This window comes from Artemia sp. Qi Xiang Cuo, chromosome 8, assembly GCF_049724085.1.
Source record: "Artemia sp. Qi Xiang Cuo chromosome 8, ASM4972408v1, whole genome shotgun sequence".
NCBI lineage: Eukaryota > Metazoa > Arthropoda > Branchiopoda > Anostraca > Artemiidae > Artemia > Artemia sp. Qi Xiang Cuo.
Window position 1 is genome coordinate 39,896,851 of NC_142801.1, and position 25,370 is coordinate 39,922,220.

The window sequence follows — 25,370 nt, forward strand, 5'->3', positions numbered from 1 at the left end:
GAACACCATTTCAACTTGCCAGGAGTAACAGTGTGGTGTGGGATATCTGCACTGGGCATCATAGGGCCATTTTTTATTAATGGAGCGGTTACTGATGAGAGCTACCTTAACTTGCTTCAGGAGTTTGTTGGTCCACAGATTCCTGAGATGTCTGGTGATAACGGCGAAATTTACTTTCAGCAAGATGGTGGACCTCACGCCCTTGGACTTCTTTCTGTGACGATATCTCAAAGATGAAGTTTATCGCACCAAACCAAGAACAAATGAAGCTTTGAAAATGGAAATTGAAAGACAATGTCGCAATATTCCTAATGACCTGTTTCGTGATGTTTGCGAATCCCTTGGTGCGCTTTATCCACGTTGTCTGGACAATAATGGCCATCAATTCGGACATTTGCGAACATAATTCCTTAATCACATTTGTCTTCTATATTCGAAGCTATTTCATTTCACTGTATGTTAATAAATATAGGATGTCACGTTATTCTAAGTCTGAGTGCTTTTTTTCGATGCACCCTGTTCAGGGACGTTGTTAGAAATTTAGTGTCTTGGAGCAAGTATTTGGTATTTTGTACCAAGTATTTTTTATTCTGTTAGAACTATTGTGGATTTGTGTAAAGTATTTTTTGTATTTACTATGAATAATTTTTGTTTTGTAAGAACTATTTTGGATTTCTTAGAACTTTTTATATTTTTTAAGAATTATTTCTGTTTCGTAAGAACAATTTAGATTTCGTTTGAACGTTTTATATTCTGTAAGAACTATTTTTGATGTTGTTATAAATCATTTTGTTTTGTAACAAGTATTTTGAATTTTGCAACAACTATTTTTTATTCTGTTAGTACTATTTTGGGTTTGTCAAAAAAAATTTTGTATTTCGTAAGAATGATTTTTGTTTCTTAAGAACTATTTTTGGATTTTGTTTGAACTTTTTGTATTCTGTAAGAACTACTTTCGGTTTTGTTAGACTTTTCGTACTTTGTGACAAGTATTTCATATTTTTCAGAAGCTATTTTTAATTCTATTAGAAGCATTTTTGATTTGTGTAAAGCATTTTTTCTATTTTCAAGAATAGTTTTTGTTGTTTAAGAACTATTTTAGACTTTATTAAAACTTTTTTTATTTTTAAAGAATTTTTTCTGCTTTTTAAGAATTATTTTTGGAATAAGTTTGAATTTTTGTATGCTATAAAAACTATTTGGGATGTTGTTAGAAATTTAGTGTCTTGAAGCAAGTATTTGGTATTTCGCACCAAGTATTTTTTATTCTGTAAGAACTATATTGATGTTGTTAGAATTTTTGTGTTTTGTCACAAAACAAAATATTTTGTATTTTGCAGTAGCTCTTTTTTTTATTCTATTATAACTATATTTGATTTATTTTGAACTTTCTGTTTTATGTGATAAATAATTTGCTTGTTGTTAGAATTTTTTTTATTTTTTAACAAGTATTTTTTATTTTACGGCCAAAAACTTTTATTATCTTAAAGATATTTAGTAGTTTTGTAAAGTGATTTTGTATTTTTTAAGAATAATTGTTGTTTTTTAAAAACCAGTTTTGAATTTTGTATTCTGTAAGAATTATTTTAGATGTCGTTATAATTTTCGCGTTTTTTGACAAGTGTTTCATATTTTGCAGTAGCTATTTTTTAGTGTGTTAGAACTTTTAATAGTTTTATTTGTTTAATAACTATTTTGGATTTTCGTACAACTTTTACGTTTTTTGAGAGAACTGTTTGTTTATTTTAAGATTATTTTTTTACTTTTTTTGAATTTTTTGTATGCTCTAAGAACTATTTGTGATGTTGCTTGAAATTTGATGTTTTTAAGCAATTATTTTGTAATTTGCACCAAGTATTTTTTATTCTGTTAGAACTATTTTGGATTTGTGTTAACTATTTTTTGTTTTTTAAGAATAATTTATTGTTTTGTAAGAAATAATTTGGATTTCTTACAACTTTTTAAATTTTTTAAGAATTATTTTGCTTTCGTAAGAACAATTTAGATTTTGTTTGAACTTCTTATATTCTGTAAGAACTATTTTTGATGTTGTTAGAAATCTTTTTGTTTTGTAACAAGTATTTCAAATTTTGCAACAACTATCTTTATTCTGTTACTACTATTTTGGATATGTCTAAAATATTTTTGCATTTCGTAAGAATAATTTTTGTTTTTAAGAACTATTTTCGGATTTTGTTAGAACCTTTTGTATCCTGTAAGAACTACTTTCGGTGTTGTTATAATTTCCGTGCTTTGTGACACGTATTTCATATTTTGCCGAAGATATTCTTAACTCTGTTAGAACTATTTTGGATTTGTGTAAAGGATTTTTTCTATTTTTAAGAATAGTTTTTGTTGTTTAAGAACTATTTTTGATTTTCTTACAACTTTTTGTATATTGCAAGAATTGTTTCTGCTTTGTAAGAATTATTTTTGGAATATGTTTGAATTTTTTGTATGCTGTAATAACTATTTGGGATGTTGTTAGAAATTTAGTGTCTTGAATTTGGTATTCAAATCCAAGCAAGTATTTGGTATTTTACACCAAGTATTTTTTTATTCTGTTAGAACTATTGTGGATTTGTGTAAAGTATTTTTGTATTTACTACGAATAATTTTTGTTTTGTAAGAACTATTTTGGATTTCTTAGAACTTTTTATATTTTTTAAGAATTATTTATGTTTCGTAAGAACAATTTTGATTTTGTTTGAACTTTTTATATTCTTTAAGAAATATTTTTGATGTTTTAAGAAATATTTTTGTTTTGTAACAATTATTTCAAGTTGTGAAACAACTATTTTTTTCGTATGTTATTAATCTGTTTTAGTTGTCTAAAATATTTTTTTATTTATTACTAATTATTTTTGTTTTTTAATTCATATTTTTGTAATTTGTTTTAAATTTTTTTATTCTTTAATAACTATTTTCGGTGTCGTTATAATTTTAGCGTTTTGTGACAAGTATTTCATATTTTGCAGAAGCTATTTTTTACTGTGTTAGAACTAATTTGGATGTGTGTAAAGTATTTTTTCTATTTTTTTAAGAATAATTTTAGTTGTTTAAGAACTATTTTGGATTTTCTTAAAACTTTTTGTATTTTGTAAGAATTGTTTCTGTTTTGTAAGAATTATTTTCGGAATAAGTTTGAATTTTTTGTATGCTATAATAACTATTTGGGATGTTGTTAGAAATTTAGTGTCTTGAAGCAAGTATTTGGTATTTTGCACCAAGTATTTTATATTCTGTTAGAACTATTGTGGATTTGTGTAAAGTATTTTTGTATTTATTACGAATAATTTTTGTTTTGTAAGAACTATTTTGGATTTCTTAAAACTTTTTGTATTTTTTAAGAATTATTTCTGTTTTGTAAGAACTGCTTTGGATTTTGTTTGAACTTTTATATTCTGTAATAACTATTTTTAATATTGTTAGAAATCTTTTGGTTTTGTAACAAGTATTTTGTATTTTTCAAGAACTATTTTTTATTCTGTTAGAACTATTTTGGATTTGTCTAAAGTATTTTTATATTTTGTAAGAACTATTTCGGGATTTTTCTGAACTTTTTGTATTCTGTAAGAACTGTTTTCGATGTTTTTAGAATTTTTGCTATTTTTGAAAAGCATTTTATATTTTGTAGTAACTATTTTTTATTCAGCTAGAACTATTTTGGATTCGTTTAAAATATTTTTTCTATTTTGTAAGAATACTTTTTGTTTTGTAAGAAGTATTTTTGATTTTTTATAACTTATTGTATTTTGTAATAATTATTTATTTTAAGTAAAAATTATTTTTAGAACACGTTTGAACTTTTGTATTCAATTAGAACTATTTGGGATGTTGTTAGAATTTTCATATTTTGAAGCAAGTGTTTTGTATTATGTAGCAAATGTTTTTTAATCTGTTAGAACTATTTCGGATTTGTGTAAAGTAGTTTTGTACTTTGTAAGAATAACTGGTATTGCAAGAACTATTTTGGATTTTTTTTTAACTTTTGTGTTTTTTTTAAAATTATATCTGATTTAACAAACCATTTGAGATTTTTTTTTAACTCACATTAAAATTCGATCGTTAAAACTGAAAAAAGTTTTTTAATTTTCATAATAGTCCTAGCATCAAAATAATGTGAGTTTCTTTTATATTGTTTCTTTTTCGTTGTTTTGCTGAGGACGGCCCTTAGATATAGGGTCGAAATATTCATTTAAAATTGCATTCCACTGTCTTATAAAATTTTCCCTCTTGTTCTACTTATTGTTTATGATGGAAAGGTAGTGTGGTCTTCGTCACCAGTACAGATACTTCATTCAAGAAACGTGATTAAACACGTTTTGAAACTATATGCTATTTGTATGCCTTTCCTTGGCACCTTTCCAAACGAGCGGGGATTCCCCACTGGTTCCTACACATTGCAAAAAAAGTGAGCAGTACGAAAACTCCATGTTTTCAACCGGACTGGTTTTTTAGGGACCAATCGGGAGAGATATGTAAAGTCGACATAGCTTTATTTAATTTTTTTTATGGTACATTTAGACGAGGTTACGTGCGCGCACGTAACCTGGTCTAAATGAACCATAAAAAAAATTAAATAAAGCTATGTAGACTTTGCATATCTCTACCGATTGGTCCCAAAGAAACCAGTCTGGTTTAAAACGTTGAGTTTTAGTACTGCTCACTTTTTTGCAATGTGTAGGAACCAGTGGGGAATCCCCACTCGTTTGGAAAGGCGCCAAGGAAAGGTATACAAATAGCATGTAGTTTCAAAATGTGTTTAATCACGTTTCTTGAATGAAGTATCTGTACTGGTGACGAAGACCACACTACCTTTCCATCATAAACAATAAGTAGAACAATAGGGAAAATTTTATAAGACAGTGGAATGCAATTTTAAATGAATATTTCGACCCTATATCTAAGGGCCGTCCTCAGAAAAACAACGAAAAAGAAACAATATAAAAGAAACTCACATTATTTTGATGCTAGGACTATTTTGAAAATTAAAAAAACTTTTTTCAGTTTTAACGATCGAATTTTAATGTGAGTTAAAAAAAATCTCAAATGGTTTGTTAAATCATAAATAATTTAAAAAAAAAAACACAAAAGTTAAAAAAAATCCAAAATAGCTCTTGCAATACCAAAGTTGTTCTTACAAAGTACAAAAATACTTTATACAAACCCTAAATAGTTCTAACAGATTAAAAAACATTTGCTACATAAAACAAAACACTTGCTTCAAAATATGAAAATTCTAACAACATCCCAAATAGTTCTAATTGAATACAAAAGTTCAAACGTATTCTAAAAATAATTTTTACTGAACATAAATAATTCTTACAAAATACAAGAAGTTCTAAAAAATCCAAAATACTTCTTACAAAACAAAAATTATTCTTACAAAATAGAAAAAATATTTTAAACGAATCCAAAATAGTTCTAGCAGAATAAAAAATAGTTACTACAAAATATAAAATGCTTTTCAAAAATAGCAAAAATTCTAAAAACATCGAAAACAGTTCTTACAGAATACAAAAAGTTCAGAAAAGTCCGGAAATAGTTCTTACAAAATATAAAAATACTTTAGACAAATACAAAATAGTTCTAACATAATAAAAAATAGTTCTTGCAAAATACAAAATACTTGTTACAAAACCAAAATATTTCTAACAATATTAAAAATAGTTCTTACAGAATATAAAAGTTCAAACAAAATCCAAAGCAGTTCTTACAAAACAGAAATAATTCTTAAAAAATACAAAAAGTTTTAAGAAATCCAAAATGGTTCTTACAAAACAAAAATTATTCGTAATAAATACAAAAATACTTTACAAAACTCCACAATATTTATAACAGAATGTAAAATACTTGGTGATAAGTATCAAATACTTGCTTCAACACCCTAAATTTATAAATACACCCAAAATATTTATTATAGCAAACAAAAAAATTCAAATATATTCAGAAAATAATTCTAACAAAGCAGAAACAATTCTTACAAAATACAAAAAGTTGTAATAAAATCGAAAATAGTTCTTAAACAACAAAAACTATTCTTAAAAAATAGAAAAATCCTTTACACAAATCCAAAATATTTTTAACAGAGTTAAAAATAGCTTCTGCAAAATATTAAATACTTTTCACAAATCAATAAAAGTATAAAAACACCGAAATTAGTTATTACATAATACAAAAAGTTCAATCAAATATAAAAAATATTCCTTAAAAATCAAACTGATTCTTAAGAAATACAAAAATATTTTAGACAAATCCAAAATAGTACTAACAGACTAAAAATAGTTGTTGCAAAAATTGAAATACTTTTTACAAAACAAAAATATTTCTTAAAACATCAAAAATATTTCTTACAGAATATAAAAAGTTCAAACAAAGTCAAAATTGTTCTTACGAAACATAAATAATTCTTAAAAAATGTAAAAAGTTCTAAGAAATCCAAAATAGTTCTTACAAAACAAAATTATTCGTATTAAATACAAAAACACTTTACACAAATCCACAATAGTTCTAACAGAATAAAAAAATACTTGGTGTAAAATACCAAATACTTGCTTGGATTTGAATACCAAATTCAAGACAGTAAATTTCTAACAACATCCCAAATAGTTATTATAGCATATAAAAAATTCAAACATATTACAAAAATAATTCTTACAAAGCAGAAACAATTCTTGAAATATACAAAAAGTTGTAAGAAAATCAAAAATAGTTCTTAATCAACAAAAACTATTATTATAAATAGAAAAAATCCTTTACACAAATCCAAAATAGTTCTAACAGAGTTAAGAATATCTTCTGCAAAATATGAAATACGCGTCACAAAGCACGGAAATTCTAACAACACCGAAAGTAGTTCTTACAGGATACAAAAAGTTCAAACAAAATCCGAAAATAGTTCTTAAAAAACAAAAATTATTCTTACGAAATACAAAAATATTTTAGACATATCCAAAATAGTACTAACAGAATAAAAATAGTTGTTGCAAAATTCGAAATACTTGTTACAAAACAACAAGATTTCTAACAACATCAAAAATAGTTCTTACAGAATATAAAAAGTTCAAACAAAATCTAAATTGTTCTTACGAAACAGAAATAATTCTTAAAAAATATAAAAAGTTGTAAGAAATCCAAATTATTTCTTACAAAACAATAAATTATTCTTAAAAAATAAAAAATACTTAACACAAATCTAAAATAGTTCTAACATAGTAAAAATACTTGTAGCAAAGTACAAAATACTTGTTTCAAAACACCAAATTTCTAACATCATCACAAATAGTTCCTATAGCATACAAAAATTCAAAGATATTCCAAAAATAATTCTTACAAAACAGAAACAATTCTTGCAAAATACGAAAAAGTTGTAAGAAAATCCAAAATAGTTCTTAAACAACTAAAATTATTAAAAGTTCTAACACAATAAAAAATAGCTACTGCAAAATATGAAACACTTGTCACAAAACGCGAAAATTATAACGACATCGAAAATAATTCTTACAGAATACAAAATTCAAAACTGGTTTTTAAAAAACAACAATTATTCTTAAAAAATACAAAAACACTTTACACAAATCCTAAATAGCTTTAAGAGAATAAAAGTTTTTGGCCTTAAAATACAAAATACTTGTTAAAAAATACAAAAAATTCTAACCACAAGCAAATTATTTCTCACATAAAACATTAATTTAAAAATAAATCAAATATAGTTATAATAGAATAAAAAAAATAGCTACTTCAAAATACAAAATACTAGTTGCTACAAAACAAAATATTTTGTTTTGTGACACAACACCAAAATTCTAACAAAATCAATATAGTTCTTACAGAATAAAAAATACTTGGTGCAAAATACCAAATACTTGCTTCAAGACACTAAATTTCTAACAACATCCCAAATAGTTTTTATAGCATTAAACTTATTACAAAAATAATTCTTACAAATCAGAAACAATTCTTTCAAAATACAAAAAGTTTTAAGAAAGTCGAAAATAGTTCTTAAACAACAAAAACTATTCTTGAAAATAGAAAAAATCCTTTACACAAATCAAAAATGCTTCTATCAGAATTAAAAATAGCTTCTGAAAAATATGAAATACTTGTCACAAAGTACGAAAATTCTAACAAGACCGAAAGTAGTTCTTACAGAATACAAAAAGTTCAAACAAAATCCAAAAATAGTTCTTAAAAAACAAAAATCATTCTTACGAAATACAAAATTTTTTTAGACTAACCCAAAATAGTACTAACAGAATAAAAAATAGTTGTTGCAAAATTCGAAATACTTGTTACAAAACAAAATGATTTCTAACAACATCAAAAATAGTTCTTACAGAATATAAAAAGTTTAAACGAAATCTAAATTGTTCTTACGAAACAGAAATAATTCTTAAAAAATATAAAAAGTTCTAAGAAATCCAAAATAGTTCTTACAAAACAAAAATTATTCATAGTAAATACAAAAAATACTTTACACAAATACATAATAGTTCTAAGATAATAAAAAATACTTGGTAAAAAATACCAAATACTTATTCCAAGACACTAAATTTTTAACAACGTCCCTGAACTGGGTGCATTAAAAAAATGCAATAATACTTATAATAATATTAAATCCCTTATTTATTAAAATACAGTGAAATGAAATAGCTTCGAATATAGAAGACAAATGTGATTAAGGAATTATGTTCGCAAATGTTCGAATTGATGGCCATTATTGTCCAGACAACGCGGATAAAGCGCACCAAGGGATTCGCAAACATCACGAAACAGGTCATTAGGAATATTGCGACATTGTCTTTCAATTTCCATTTTCAAAGCTTCATTTGTTCTTGGTTTGGTGCGATAAACTTCGTCTTTGAGATATCCTCACAGAAAGAAGTCCAACGGCGTGAGGTCCACCATCTTGCTGAAAGTAAATTTCGCCGTCATCACCAGACATCTCAGGAATTTGTGGACCAACAAACTCTTGAAGCAAGTTAAGGTAGCTCTCATCAGTAACCGCTCCATTAATAAAAAGTGGCCCTATGATGCCCAGTGCAGATATCCCACACCACACTGTTGCTCCTGGCAAGTTGACATTGTGTTCAAGTGTTACATGACGATTTGCGGGAGCCCAGTACGTGCAATTAAGGCGATTAATCGTGCCCTTTAATTTAAAATGTGCCTCCTCACTATAAATAATGGTGCTTATAAACCCGACAAAGTTTAACGGGTCTGATTCAAATAATTCAGCTTACCGATCAGGAACGTATTTTGTTAGGGCATAAATTTGTGTTAGAAAGTGGCAGTTCCAGTGCAGACGCTTGAACAGTGTCCTTCCCCACTTTAATAAATAACGTCTTAATGAACATGATTCCTAGTCATATGTGACTTCTATATTCATACCTATTACATTTTGCTGTTTATTCATAAACAAAGGATTTCTGGCTCTTCTTATCTTGATTAAATTTTTTTTTTAGACCCCCTGTATTTATTATATCATACAAAAATTCCAAAATATTACAAAATTAATTATTAAAAATAAGAAACAATTCTTTCAAAATACAAAAAGTTGTAATGAAATCGAAAATAGTTCTTAAACAACAAAGAATATTCTTCAAAATAGAAAAAATCCTTTACACAAATCCTAAATAGTCCTAATAGAATTAAGAATAGCTTCTGCAAAATATGAAATACTTGTCACAAAGCACGAAAATTCTAACAACACCGAAATTAGTTATTACAGAATACAAAATTTTCAAGCAAAACCCAAAAGTAATTCTGAAAAAACAAAAATTATTCTTATGAAATACAAAGATACTTTAGACAACTACAAAATAATGCTTGCAGAATAAAAAATAGTTTTTGCAAAATTTAAAATACTTGTTACAAAAAAAAAAGATTTCTAACAACATCAAAAATAGTTCTTACAGAATATAAAAAGTTCAAACAAAATCTAAATTGTTCTTACGAAACCGAAATAATTCTTAAAAAATTAAAAAATTTCTAAGAAATCCAAAAAATTTCTTACAAAACAATCAATTATTCTTAAAAAAGACAAAAATACTTACCACAAATCCAAAATAGTTCTAACAGAGTAAAAAATACTTGTCGATTAAAATATTCAAATCAAGAAAATACAAAATTAAAGATGAAAAGATATTGAAATAGATCAAATATTTTGCTAAAAGTAAAGAGTGATGTTAAAACTTAACTGTCATCTAAAATGCAAAGTGGGGGTTGCCCTCTTTTTAGAAGGTAATCTCTGTATGTTTTAAAAGTTTTAATTTTACAGGGGGAAATATATAAAACCATTTCAAAATGACCCCCCAACTATAATAAACTAGGTACTGTCAATGACCAGCCATAGATTGCTACGAGGATAGCTGCATAATAAATTCTGGAACTGATGTAAATTGGAACTGGTTTGGTGGAATCGGAACGGTGGTATCAGGGAGCAGAAGTGGCGCAACCGAAACTCAGAGGACCAGAATCACTGAAACTGGGATTGGGACTGGAACCTGGGTTGGTGCCAGCAGATTCAGAACTGGAATCACTTTAAGTGGAGCCAAAAGCGGGGGAGTGGATTCGGGTATCATTTTATTACAAAAAATATTTTAAAATACCATGGGGAGTGTAACATGATTGGTTGTAAAAACACAAAGCAATGGACTTAACAGCAAATAACATGGGAATTCCTATACATGCAAGCAAATAACAAGGAAATTCCTATACACGCAAGCAAATAACTTGGGAATTCCTATACATGCAAGCAAATAACAAGGGAATTCCTATACACGCAAGCAAATAACATGGTAATTCCTATACACCCAAGCAAATAACATAGGAATTCCTATACATGCAAGCAAATAACATAGGAATTCCTATACTTGCAAATAAATACCATGGGAATTCCTATACATGCAAGCAAATAACAAGGGAATTCCTATGCATGCATGAACATAACATGGGAATTCCTATACATGCAATTAAATAACTTGGGAATTCCTTTACCCGCAAGCAAATAACAAGGGCATTCCTATACATGAAAGCAAATAACATTGGAATTCCTATACATGCAAGCACATAACAATGTAATATCTATACCTGCGAGCAAATAACACGGGAATTCCTATACACGCAAGCAAATAACATAACAATTTCTTTTATTCAAATCCCAATCGCAAATCAAGTTATCGTATATTGAACAACCTCTGATTGGCTCATAAAAAATGCCCACGTCAAACGATACATTCATTGTGCAATTCTTATCAAAAACAAAAAAGCTTTATACAACTTTTTTCCAATGAGAGTTAGCTTTAGCAACGACACACTCCTAACAAACTATTCTTGACTAAAGGCAATTGTCCAAAAAATCAATCACACTAGGACCGGTATTGCGTACTCGTTCCTCTTTGAAAGATGTATTGACCACTAGATTAGAATTACCTACCAGAAAAACCGGAAGGTCATTGTAATAGGCAAATGACCCTGGTAACCCAATTACTTGAAAATACACACACATATCCATGCCTCAGGCTTGTGAAAGTGCATGTATATTTGAAATCAGCACCCCTCTTACTACTATACTGAACACTGTTGTCAAGTACCAAGCCAAAGGAAGAAAATGAAGTACAGAACCACAGATTTCTGTCTTCACCGAATCAGATAAGACGGGGGTGACGGAGTTACCGCGGTGTCGGACTTACCCAAGTTCACCCTAAGACATGTGTTTAAAAAATTGCCAACATACATTATTTACGGGCCTTGTCTTGGGGCCTGTGAGGGCCACTTTATCCCTGAAGGCTTACCTTTGACTTTATTGGACCTTTTTACCACTCTAAATAAAATTGCGATCAAACTTCTTTGAAGGGTACGGGGAGCTGGCTAGAAAAGAAGGGCCAGTGAAAGTTTGGTTTCCCGACCACTCTTGACTCTTAAAAAAAGCACTAACACTTCCGATTTTCAAAGAGCCCCTTCCAAAGTCTATGCGACCATCACTTCCATATGAAGTGGCTCTGGGGCAAAACAAATAATAAATAATTAATACATTGAAGCCTTATGGCTCTTTATTATAGACAGCGCTAGAGTGTTGAGTCTGAAAAATGAGAGGAAAACGAAAACAGTACCTTGAAAGTTGACCTAAAATTCAATATCTACAAGCTTTGTAATTACAAGTCCTGTTAGGTGTGCACAACCAAAAGATTTATTATTTTCATGCGTATGTTCCAAAGAAAGAGCCTGAAATTAAAAAAAAAGTTTTGGAACTAAAAGCCTCAATTTTTTGGTGTTGAGAATTCATCCCTTCCTTTTTAATGTTCGAGGAGAACAGTGACTTCATTGCAACTGGAGTGAAATTTAATACATTTTTATATACGTTGGAAAAATATTTAATGTAAGCAAAGGTCAAGGTAAGAAATGATACTTAACTCCAGGTAACAAAAAAAAAAAATATGTGCTCTACGCTCACTACTAGGAATCTCCCCAGCCATCTTTTAGAGTCTCATGGCCCTGACTCCCAGCCACACCTACCGCCAGTCATTCTCATAACTCAAACATCAAATGTAACGATCTTTCATATCTGCACCCACATAATGGGTCTGAGTATGGGCACTGGTTTTTTAATGTTACTAATATATGAATTTTCTTCCTTCAGGATTCAAACTATCAGCTCTTAATAACGTACCTTGAAACTTCTCTTTTTTGCCCACTTGAAAAGTAATACATTCTTGTAAGTCTTGACCGAACGATTCTGCTGTTTCTTTCTTTGCTTGCCACATCTAATTTTCTTGATCGCTTGAAATGTTTTACCTGTACTTCGAATACTATTTCTTTCTACATATAAACCTTAGGCTTCATTCACTACATACCCCAATCCGCACTTGTAGTATTTTTCTAATTTGGTAAAAGTGAAAATCTGTAGATGTTTTATTTTCTTTCTTCATTAAGGGAGAAATACACGTGCAGTCAACCCACACAACTATACCTGATAGTTTGGCTGAAAATGAAGGAGCTGATTGTCCTTTAGACATGAGCAAAAAGGTGCCTGAAGTGTCGAGACTGCATCTAGAATGCGAAGATGAATTTAGTGAAAAGAGTCAGCCTGACCTCGAAACTGCCTGTCTGAACCCAGTACCTGAAGAAGGTTATCTTGACGTTGAGAAGAATGAAGAGTGCAGTATGGACGAAGAAATTAATATTAAAAATGAGCTTGAAGATGAGCCTATGGAATTGCCAAGCGAAAATAGAGAAGGTAATTAGCTTGTTCTCTTCTTTTTGTGTGTACTGCCGTCATCATCTACAATACATATCGTATTGTTAAATTTTTAATAATTTAGCTTTGGGTTTTTCCTTGTGCAGTTCTTTCCTTTGCTATGTCTAATGATACAACCAAATGAACTAAAATATTTTGTTGGAAAATTACAAGCTTTGTTGAAAAGTTATTGCTAAAGCAATCGGTCGTGTTTTTTTTCTTTCTTTTTTTTAAAACTGAGAAGTATCTATGTGGACTGATGTCAAAAATTTTTCTGATTCCATCCAGTTCGTACGCACAGTTCCTGTTTCGACACCATTCCTAATCTTGATTCTGAGCCAGGTTGAGTGTCCTACATTATCAATACTTTTTTCTATATAAGAAGCTTGTAAATAACGACTCTGAAATGCAGGGTGAAGCTTCACCCTATATGTAAACAGTGAGCAACTAGATGACATATACCCCTTTGCCCCAGGGGCTGTGGGAGCACAAGTAAATATACAACAAATCAAGGAGTTGATGAAACACATTTCTTCCAATTGTTTGTCTGCCAAAAGGGGCAAGATAATATCTAGTTTTAAAAAAATTTGGTAATTTTTTTTTTAGAAAATCCTATCAAAGGTTCTAAGCAATCTAAAAAGATTTCGATATAAAATTTAAGTGACCCAAACCAGCAAGTTCTTCTCCTTCTTGAGGTTGCACATCTATTCAAGCACGGAGGGGGAATTTTAGAAATTTTAAATGTCTTCATCTTGAAAGTATAACTTGTTTGTAGTCTATAAGGACGCTAGAGCTAGCCTAGACTTTGTCTATTTTTTCTCTCTTTTTTTAGTATTCCTATAATAATTTATCAATAATTAGAGGTTTCAAATGAAATGTTTTTCATATCTACCTGTATTAGGCTAACAACCCATTCTGCCTGGTGATAATCCAGTTTTGGAAAAAAAAAGAAAAGCTTCGGATTGAACCTGCCCCTAGTTATGAATGAGGTTTGCCCTACTGTGATGTCTGTCAAGTGGACGTCATTGAAGGTGAGCTTGATGCTCATGGGTTTACTCTAGTCAGGTTTGATAGAATCAAGATGAGCTGCTTAACATACGGTGGAGTTGCTGTGTATTTTTAGAATAGTATCTCTTTTCACGAATTCAGGCTCCCAATCTCAGCAACGAAATATCTCTTGGGTGAAAATATACCTTCAAATAAGCCCATTGGTTTGCAACGAAGATTTCTGATGAAAAAAAATGCGAAAGTCAGGTATAAATACCCAAGGTGATATCAATGTCCACCTTAGTCAATGGTTGGAAAATCGTAGTACTGACGCTAAGCCTTGGTTGATCTGTCCCTTACTTATTGTCTTGATGAATACGCAGAATTTGAATGATATATGAATTCTCAAAGGTCATCTTTACTTTATCTACTATTCAAAGATCTAGTAGGTTCATTGACATTATAATCCGTCTCATTGCTAGCAACCATGGGGTGACTGCAGCTCATGAAAATATAAAAAACACTTCTGCCTTTAATACAGGAAAAAAGTATGCAGATTTATCACCGTGTAGATTGGGATGAGTTACAAATATCCTCGGCTGTGAAACCCTGGAGCATATCTAGACAGGAAGACCCTTGTAGTTCAATTACTCCAATTTCTAAGGTACGAGGATAAAAGAAAAACGAAAATTTAGTTGCTATTAAGACGGAACGTACAACTTTAGTAAGAAGTCGAAAAGTCTGATTGGATGCAGGAAAAAGGTATACGTAGAAGAATGAAAAAACGGGACTTACGCTCAAAACAACGTTCTGCCACCTCATAATTCTCGTAATTTCTTCATATAATTAGCCTTTTTTCCTGTTTTGATGAGCCTACCTTTCGTCTTACCTTCCTCAATGCCGTCTTTCAATATAACTCCTGCTTCGTGACTACTTGGGACTTTGACTACTTTGTGACTATTACCGCTGCTTCTGTTACTACTACCACTACTGCGATTATGACTGACCGCAAATACTGTTCCTACTTATACTGCTACAACTAGAACTATTGGAGTCGATGAAAAAAAAAAGTTCATGTACATTTTGCTCGTCAAAATTGCACAAATGCAATATCTCAGGAACGGAATGGAGTATTAAGTTGAAACTGTCAGAAAAAGTTGGGGTGTTGAAATTTTGGGCACCTTGTGTTCCACTAAGAACATCAATGTGTAAAAAGTTTTTTTTTTTTCAAATTGTTGGTGGCTAAGGAGCTTTTTTTCTTTCCCGAACAGTATAGTTACCAATCAGAGGCAACGTTCTAGCGTTGCCTATAGTAAAGAACCATAAGGCTTCAATGTGTCATGTATTTAACCATGTACTATTAATTTTTTTTTTTCAAAGCCACTTCATATGGAAGAGGGGGTCGTATTATCTTCAGAGTGGACTCACTCGATTTGAAGTTGAAAGTTCTAGTGCCCTTTTTAAGAGTTAAAGGTGATCCGAAGGCAATCAGGCCTCTTCGTACGCCCTTTTTAGCTGCCCTGCCCTCAAAGACATATGACCAAAGTTTTGGAACAGTCGTTTCGTCCAAATAGTCTAAAGGTCAAATAGCTATGACTCAGGGGATGACATGAGCTCCCACAGCCAATGGGGCAAGGGGTGTATGTTATGCAGTTGACCACAGTCTACATATAGGGTGAAGCTTGTGGGAATGTTGAGCAGGATATTGAACAAAACCAAAACATACTAACTACATGCTGGTTGTCAAAAGGGATTATCAGCAAAATCGCAGAAAGGGCCGAGGGTATAATAATGAAACTTTCAATGTATGTTGAGGGGGGTGTTGAAAAGTAACCGGGGGACAGCCACTCTCTCTCGCCGTTTTCGGACCTTCCTTCAACTACAATAAAATTACATTGGGACAAGGGTTGTAAAATATGCAATTTGCCCATTGTTTGACATATGGAGTTTATTTTTGTTAAAAGGGGGAAATTTTGACCCTGAGTGGGCCTGAAAGGGCTAAGGATTTTAATATGAAATTTCTAAGAATTTCGAGGGGGATATTGAAATGAATCAACAGACACCATGTGTCCAGGCTATTAAAAGGGTGTATCTGCAATATATCAGGAATGGCTAAGGGTACTATTTTGAAACTTTCAGGGTATGTTGAGGAAGATTTTGGGAAGTGATTGGAAGACAACCAGCTCCCGTCCTCCTCGGCCTTTTCAGATACCTCTTTATCTAAACAGTGATCAAAGTTTAAATTTAACAGTTCTGTTTTGAACTGTCAAGAGGTCCAATAGCTTTTTCTCCGGGGATGACATGACCAGGGGTGTCCTGAGGCTCATTTTATTGGGGGGGGGTGATCTTCGTAAATTTTACCAAATTGCTACCTGATTTATGCTGAATTTTCTGCAGAAATCAAGAATTTTGCTAAATTTCGGCCGATTTGGCAAGATTTCTGCCGAATGCCAAAATTTTTTTTCTGCAAAATGCCAAAATTGCCGAATGCCAAAATTTTCGGCACGCCCCTGGACATGACCCCCACAGTCCCGGGGCAAGGGTTGTAATTCGTGCGATTTGTCCATTGTTTACGTAGATGATTTATTATTGGAAAATGGGGGAACGTTTGGTCCTGGGTTTGTCCAAAAGAGCTAAGGGTATTAAGTTGAAACTTCAGGGAATGTTGAACTAAATAAAAAGACACCATGTGCATCCACGCTACCAAAGAGTTTATCAACAATATCTTAGGAAGGGCTAAGGGTATTAACTAGGAAATTCCTGGGCTACAACTGCTACTGTTGTGACTGCAACTTCGACTATGACTACATGCAACTGCGACTGTGACAACTTATCATTGAGACTGCTTTTGACTTCACCTACTTGTGACTGCGACTGCTTATGACTATGACGACTTAAGCCTTCCATTACTTGCAACTGTGACTTCTTGCGACTGCGACTTTAAAAACCTTGTGACTACGACTACTGCTGCTATTACTCCGATTTTGATTGTGACTGTGACAGTTCTACTACTGCTATGACTGCTACTACTACTGTTGAACTAAATCAAGAGAATTTAAGTGTATAAAGGTTGTTAACAGGGCTTATCTGTACTATTTTAGAAAGGGTTTAGGTCATTCACTTGAACATTTCAGGGAATGTTGGGGGGGGGGGAACTAAATCAGAAGACTATGTTCATCCAGCTACACAAAAGGGTGTATCTAAAACATCTCAGGAACTGTTTAGGCTATTAGGTTAAAGCTTAATAGCCTATCTCCCAATCAAAAAGACAATCGAAAAGGATGCACTTGTATTGGAGTGTTACACCAAATCAAAAAGACACTAAACGTATCCAGGTTGGCAAAAGAGTGTGTGTTGGCGTATATTGATCTCAGGAATGGCTCTGGGTATTGAGTTGAAACTTACAGGGGCTACTAAGGAGGATGTTAAACTAAATCAAAACATTGTATGCATCCAGGTTGTGAAAAAGGCATATCTCCAATATCCCAAGAACAAGTAAGGGTTATTAAGTTGAAACTTTCAGAGAATGTTGTGGAGGATGTTGAACGTAAAATGGGCACTCCAGTTGTCAAAGGGTGTGTCTTGTCTCTGGAAGGCCATGTCCCTGGAAGGGTTAAGATTGTTAAATTGAAAATTCCAGGAAATATCGATTGGGATGTTGAGCTAAATCAAAAGACATCATATTCGTCCTGGTTGTCAAAATGGCAAGTCTGTAATATCCCAGGACAAATTAACGGTATTAAGTTGAAACTTTCAGAGAATGTTAAGAGGGGTGTTGAACTGAATCAGAAAACACCATGTGCATCCCAATTGTCAAAAGGGTGTGTTTGTAATATCTAGGAATGGCTAAGGGTTTAAAGTTGAAAACTTTCAGGAAATATTGAGGGGATGTTTGACTAAATCATAAGATGTTGTGTGTATCCAGGTTTTCAAAATGGTGTGTGTAATATGTCAGGAACGGCAAGGGAATTAAGTCAAAATTTTCAGGGAATATTGAAGGGGATATGGAAATAAATAAAAAAAACACTATTTGTATCCAGGTTGTCAAAAGGGGGGTATGTGGAATATTTCAAGAACGGCTGGGAAAAGAGTTTGAACTTTCAGAGAATTTTGAGAGGGAGTTAAAATGAATAATGTCTGTGGGGGACATTTCATCCCCAGAGACTTAATTATCGTACTTATTAATTATTCTTAATCAAATGGCTATCTCAAAGTTTTGATCGGATGTCTTTGGGGACAAAAAGGGCTTGGGTCGAAGAATATTCCCCCCCCCCAATCTTTTTGTCACTTAAAAATGGCTCTAGAACTTCTCATTACCGTTCAAATGAGCCCTGTTCCGATCTTCTCGGACCATTGGTTCAATACGATTACCCCAGGGAAAAAACAAACAAACAAATACACACTCAACCGTGATCGTCCAAAAAATACAAAATTCCATATTTTTGTAGATGGGAGCTTGAAACCTCCACAGTTTGGTTCTCTGATTTGCTGAATCTGATTATGAGATCTTCATTAAGATTCTATGAATTTTAGGGGGGTGTTTCCCTCCACTTTTTTTCAAAAATCAAGCAAATTTTATCAGGCTTGTAGCTTTAATGAGTTACATTAAACTTACTGAATTTTATAGTTGGAATCAAAATAAAAAGCCAATTCTTTTGATGTATGAATTGTCAGCAAAGTTCCTTTTTTAGAGTTTCGATTACTACTGGGACGTGTGGCTCCTTACTTACAGTTCGTTACCACTAACTGTCTGATATTTATTCTCTGTCTGATAGTCTGATATTATCCATTTTCATTCATATGTAATCTTTTGAACATTCTCTCAGGTGAATTTTTGCGAGTGTGTTATCTGTAAATTACTGTTGAATCAGTCTTACGTTCCAAACCTTGATTTCAAATTGAACTGTAATTATATTAAATTCAAGCAGAGACAACGCTCAGATCACCTTATGCAACTTAAAAGTTTAAGTTAGAGTGATATTTTAATTTTTAAGCCGAAAACCTGTAAAAGCAGATAAAAATTCATTCGATGGGTCCCTGAAGCCCAAAAAAGGTTGATAAGTTCAGCTAATGAAATTGCCATGAAATCCTAGCTTTTCGTGACGAAATATTCACATTTATAATCTTTTCGGTTTTACATAGAGCACATTGAGCACAAATATTTATCAAAATCTGAGATGTTAAATCCGTCTTTTAGCCGTTGAATTTGAATTTCTTTCTTTTTTTTAGCTCCTTGTTCTTCCAAGAGTGATCCAGAATGTTGTGACTCGATGGACAGTGAAGGTTCTCCCGAAAGCCTGGTTCGTCGAATAACTGACGACATAAGAAACGGGAAGAAAACAATTGGTCGAGGCTCAAGTCCTTCTTTTAAGTAGGTTGATAGTTTCAGAAAACATTTCACATGAAAAATTCATTATAACCTTTAAATAGAAAACGTCAAAAAATTTAAAGGATAAAATAAAAACACGAAAAGCGTAAAAAAAATAGTTTCAACCAGCTATAGATTGAGGCTACAAGGTCAATTATAAAATTATGTAACACGAAAAATTTTAACATTCGAAGATAGCTCTTATTAGAACTAAAGATTATAGCTGTAAATATCATCAGAGCAAAAATAAATGGGTAGGAAACGTTAAAAAGTGTATCGATCAGTCGAAATTTTTTATACTCAAGGTCAATTATAGCTTTTATCATGAAGGACTAAATTTGAAACTACTGGTCAGTTATCCAATGAGAAGTCAATTAAAATAATAATGAGGAAAACCATGGTAAGTCAGGGATCTCAGCTTCCTCCTTTTTCCACAAGATGAAGCAGTCTTGCTTTAGTTTCACTGTTTTCTAGAACATTCAAAACCGTAAACATTGTATAAGTTGGTTTCTGAAGGAGAAGATAGCAAGCCATCAGGATAAGTCTCAGAAACCTCATTCAATTGTCTTTTTTCTTTAATGTTCTTTTATTTGTTTGACGGAAATGCCCCCCTCTCCTCTTATAATTGTCTAAACACGTGCCCGATTAGATTTTTTTGTGTGTGTGTTCAAAAAAAAGCAATATAATTTGTCTTTCCTAACGGAAAACACGGTTAGGTTTCATGTCTTGGAGTCTAAAAAGAACCAGAAACAGGTAAATTAAACATTTAGTTCACTTCTTGACGGTTTTTTTTATTATCTTTTAAGAAACTTGAAAATTTTAAAGTTAAAAATGTTCAGGATGTTAAGTGGCCTGTCTTGCGTCTTCTTCCTTTCCTTTTTTTTTGTTTTTAACGATTCTTCTCTGAGATATAGGGTTGTAAACACATAGTTTGAATATATACAGCAGGGCTGTGTTCAAAACTATCGTTATTAAAATACTATAAACTAATTTCAAATAAATTTTCACATACAATGAAAAGGATAGCTTTTATTTCCTATTCCATGAAGCCTTTTTCAAGTCCATTTTATGGCAATCTTCTCTGAAAGGTCCCACAAATTTCAGTGTAATTCATAACGTAATGCAATCTATTTAAATTTATAGTACTGTTAAACTTTCTGTGAAGATCTCTAGCACTGCTGATGTGGCAACGTCATGTGCCATATCGATTATTACAGCAGGTCTTCCAACCTATTTCTTGTCCATTATTTCTTACAAACATTCATTTTATGGAACCTTATGGTTTTAGTAAAAATAAAGAAAAAGAAAAGGGTGAAAATCTACCTGTCTGTTTTGTTAGCCTCTTCAATCTTTTCCTGCAATGTTCGAGAAAAGTCTAGTTGTTATATCTGCAAGAAAGATATGACGAGAAAGAAAGATTATCAAAATGACGGGATCTTCCATGCCTTTTTCTTGTCCATCATATCTTTACACAGTAACTAACAAACACACGTACACATCCTACGCAACTTTTTTAGTTTTATTGTTATGGATTCAAATTTAAAAAAAAACGTGCAAATCAATTTAAATGCCATTAATTGATCCTCTTTGACTCTTTAACCTTATATATTTTTGCCTTTTAAGCGTCTGTGATGGTGAAGGGAAATCCACTTGTCATTTCTGCCAGAAAGTATTCTCAAAAGCCTCACAGTTAAGGCTCCATATCAACATTCATTATATTGAGCGACCTTTCAAGTGCATAGAGTGTGGAGTCTCCTTTCGAAATAAGGGTCATCTCAAGAAACACATTCAGTCGGCCATTCATTTAACTAAGGTGAGTCAAGGCATTGCCCGTAGGTGCCAACTTTAAGGCGGGGGGGGGTCTACCATTACCTTTTACTGAATAGACCGGGCAATAAAATTCTGAATAGAACAAAGAATAGAATCCGAAATCCTTAGTTTCCACTACACTGTTTAAGTCCAGAGTAGTGTGAAGCCAACCAACATAATCCCAATACATTTGTTCATAAGCTGTACACCATGTTAATGAAGAAGAATTGGGCTTGAAATAAACTAGTTCTGTTTATAAGTAAGTTGCCAAATGAAACACGCTGAGTGCCAGGTTATAATTTATTATTGTTTTATCCAACTTTCTTGTCCCTATGTAATTTTGGTCATAACACTTATCAACTGGGCTATATATCCGTCAAAGTTGGTAGCCACTAACCTGTTTTGTTTCGACAAAGTTCATGTCAAGGTAAGTTTTTGAAGTTCCGGCATGTTTATTGTACCTCTACGTAAGGGGGGGACTGCCCTCCCCCCACCAAAAAGTCATAAAGTTGATGTAAACATACCCTATTTGACATTTTTAGCCCTCCCCACATATACACGCTTTTTTGTGTTTGTGTGACTTTTGTGTTTATGTGGATTTCCAAAGCTGAGTCCTCCAAAATGAAGATATATAGCTATATCTGGAAAAAAGGGAACCATGATAAGGGCAAGACTATACTAGCTATGACTCAGGGTCATAACACCCAAAGAAGTCTGTTTGGAAGAAGAAATGTGTTTAATTTGAGGAATTCGCTTGCCAAAATGAGTTATTCCTTAAAATAAATGGAGGAGAAAATTGAACAGAGATAGTACTTCGTTGGTTTTGATTTAACGTTTAAAATAATTCATCTGGTGAGGAAATATTTTGATTTCTTTACTGTGGTTCTAACGTTTCACATTGTTAATTTGATTTTTTTTTTTTTTTTTTTTTTTTTTTTTTTTTTTTTTTTTGTATGAAGAATGTCTTTAGGCGTATTTGAGTAGGGAATTAATCAGATTGACCTCTTTGTCAATTATGCTTATGAACAGATTCAAAAGAAGAAGAAAGAATTAGTTTTTTCCTCGCCTCAAAGTCGTCAGATCTAAATTTAAAATCCTAACTGTATGTATTTATCTTCAAACGAGGTGTTCTCTTGATGGTCGTGATATACCATGTGCATTATCAAGCAACTTATGGAGGAGAGAAGGGCGATCTTTATTAAAGATTCCAAAGTTAATATTTATAACTCAGTAATGCTCTGTCAGAATAGGCAATTGGATGTTCCTGCATATGAATATCAGGCCCTTGATTAAACATATTCCTGTTCTGTTTACAAAGGTCCTTTTCTGGTAGGATTTGGGAGCAACAGCCTTTCCCTTGTGTTGGATGAAAAGTTTAAAGGATTGGAAAAGGAACTACCAAAAAAGGGAGATTCTATGCCACAGCAAGTGCCCTTCCCCTCTTTTTAATTGTTTATGTCATTTAAAGTTGTATGCTTTATTTTTCTGCCTTTTACGTCAACCGGCATAGGTTTGAAAATGAATTTTAATTGGTCCTTATTCAGATGTTCTCATACTTCAATAAAAAAGTAGTCTCTAAAAGGAGTGTTTAATCATTATAAGCAGCCGTCTAGAAGCTAAAATGATTGATTCTACCTTATAAACCTGAGAGAGTTTTTAGTCAAATAACTTATTTATGTACTTTCATATGAAGGTTTCCGAAAAATGCCGATTAATTCTAGAAAAAAATTGAAAACATTTTGCCTATCGAATGCTAAGTATTCCCTCAGAATCCAACGTGACTAAGTTCCTACGAATGTGTTTCACTGTAATCTCTATTCTCGAACACATAGGCAAATTTGAGAGGATTCTGAGGGTTTTGTTTGGGGAAATCTCCAAGGCATTGGGCACATTATGTTTGTTTGTGTTTTTACGATTTTTCTTTGAAAAGCGCTATCGCTTGTGTTTTTATTTTCATAGGTGAATAAAAACGGCACATTTGGTATAGCATCAGAAGACAATCCTCGACCATTCAAATGTAGTGACTGCCTTGTTGCCTTTCGGATACATGGCCACTTAGCCAAACATCTTAGGAGCAAGTCTCATATTATGAAACTGGAGTGTAATGGGAAATTGCCTTTTGGGACTTATGCTGAAATTGAACGCTCAGGCATCAATATTAACGAAATTGATACAACGGACTGTCAAAATACTTTGGATAGTTTAAAGGTATTTCAACTAGTCTCCCATTTATTCTATTTATCTTTGTAAGAAAGAAAATAATAATAATAAAAAGGATTGTTAGTAGTCTTACCTATGTGAATTATTACTGTACTTAATTACTAGCAATATACCACGCCAACTGAACGTAAATATACAAAAGAATGGTTAATCAAATAAAATAGTGGCGGAGACCCCACTGGACTTCGATAAAACCTGAAAAGAAAATTCAGAAACAGGATAATCTCTGAGACAGCAAAAGTTTTTACCAAAAAATCTTTTTCGACGGTTCGCATATATTTTGTAACACAACTATTATCTTTAATAACCAGAGAAATTTAGAAAAATAAAACTTAAATAAAAAATAAGTAAAATCCTTTGCCGCTTTATGTTTGCATTTCTAGATTAGTAAAACTTAGAGTTTCTTGAAGGTTCAGAAATAGTTGTTTAAATGTGCACTTTGGTTTTTAATTAATCGGCGGAAAAGTGGGGTAAAAGTGACTGGCTATGAAATTCTAGGACCTGGTCGTTAGAGCTTTAAAATCTCCTAAAACTTCAAGTTAAATTTAAGTGCCCAGTGAAAGAAGGCAAGGGATAAGGTTTTTTCTTTTGTTTTCCTATAAAACTAGATTTGTCCTGGTTAGATAAACTTTTAAACAACAAATTACCGTTACTTTGTTTAATCCTTAAAAACAAACACCCTGACTTTTGTTAATACACTTCAGAGCCCTTTTCTTTCTCAAAAAAAAATCTTTGCTTCTAATAAAATATTCTTTTGCTGAAATTCAAAAATGCAATCAGAATTTTTAAATCCTTCAAAATTTCAATAATAGCACTACTGATTCAAACCTAAAGTTTGAATCAGTTAGATATATAATAGTTGGTCTTCAAACAAGCTTCTCTGACCTCTGATTTCAGTATACCCTAGGTCATCAAGACATAAAATACTATAAGATAGAAGAAAAGCTGGCCAGCGACTTCTTAAATGATTCAATCAACCCTGAAAATTTAATTGTTAATGCCCAGACATTTAGAGACGTACTTGGAAGAAAAACCCCCAAAAGTAAAAATATTCTTCCCTCTTTTTTATATTTTCAACAGAGGAGTAAAATATCATTTACTATAGAGCAATTCTCTCATCCCGAGGAAAGACGAGTTTGCATCGAATAATCAATATCATTATTTACAAACTACGGGTGCTGGAAAATGCTTCATTACTGTCCCCAATTTTATACCACAAAACTGCATTATCATATTCTCCAAAAAACCTGAAATTAATATTTGGAAATCATTTCGAGAAAATAATGGGTGATAGTTGCTGTAGAACTGAAAAGAAACTTTCTTGAACCAAGCCTATCAATCTGTATCATAAGGTTCAGCGCTAAATTACTGCTAGAAACTATCAGTTTGTATTAAGCTCAAGAAAAAAAAAAAATTAGGAACAGAAACAAAAATTAGTACAGTCTAAATATCGGTCGGAGCCCCTCTTTCTGAGCTAAAAATCTCTACCTAAGATCACTACTACGTTTGGCTTAATAGAAGGTATATAAGTAATAAGTAAGTAAGTTATAAGTTATAAGTATAAGTTATAAGTAAGACCCTCTATACAAAGAAAAATAGTTGGCACTATGCTTTTTTGCGCAATATTTAGATGAATAAGCAGTCGACTTTTTCCTGCTAGAAGAAGGCTTCTGTACGAAGACAATTACCTTCTAACATGTTGTCGGATCCTAAGAACATTACCTTCAAACAGGTTCAATGTAACTC

The 25,370-nt window shown here is 31.8% G+C and overlaps 1 protein-coding gene across 2 annotated transcripts in view; it reads left to right on the plus strand.

The window, feature by feature from the left end:
* The window catches only part of LOC148949394 (uncharacterized), a 69,444-nt gene that overhangs the window by 35,774 nt on the left and 8,300 nt on the right, over positions 1-25,370 (plus strand). For both annotated transcript variants that reach the window (XM_089092948.1, XM_089092949.1), the window contains exons 3-6: positions 12,937-13,240; positions 19,457-19,598; positions 21,219-21,408; positions 23,364-23,612. In XM_089092948.1, the coding sequence (XP_088949074.1) occupies positions 12,937-13,240; positions 19,457-19,598; positions 21,219-21,408; positions 23,364-23,612 (885 nt within the window). The remainder of the gene's footprint in view (positions 1-12,936; positions 13,241-19,456; positions 19,599-21,218; positions 21,409-23,363; positions 23,613-25,370) is intronic.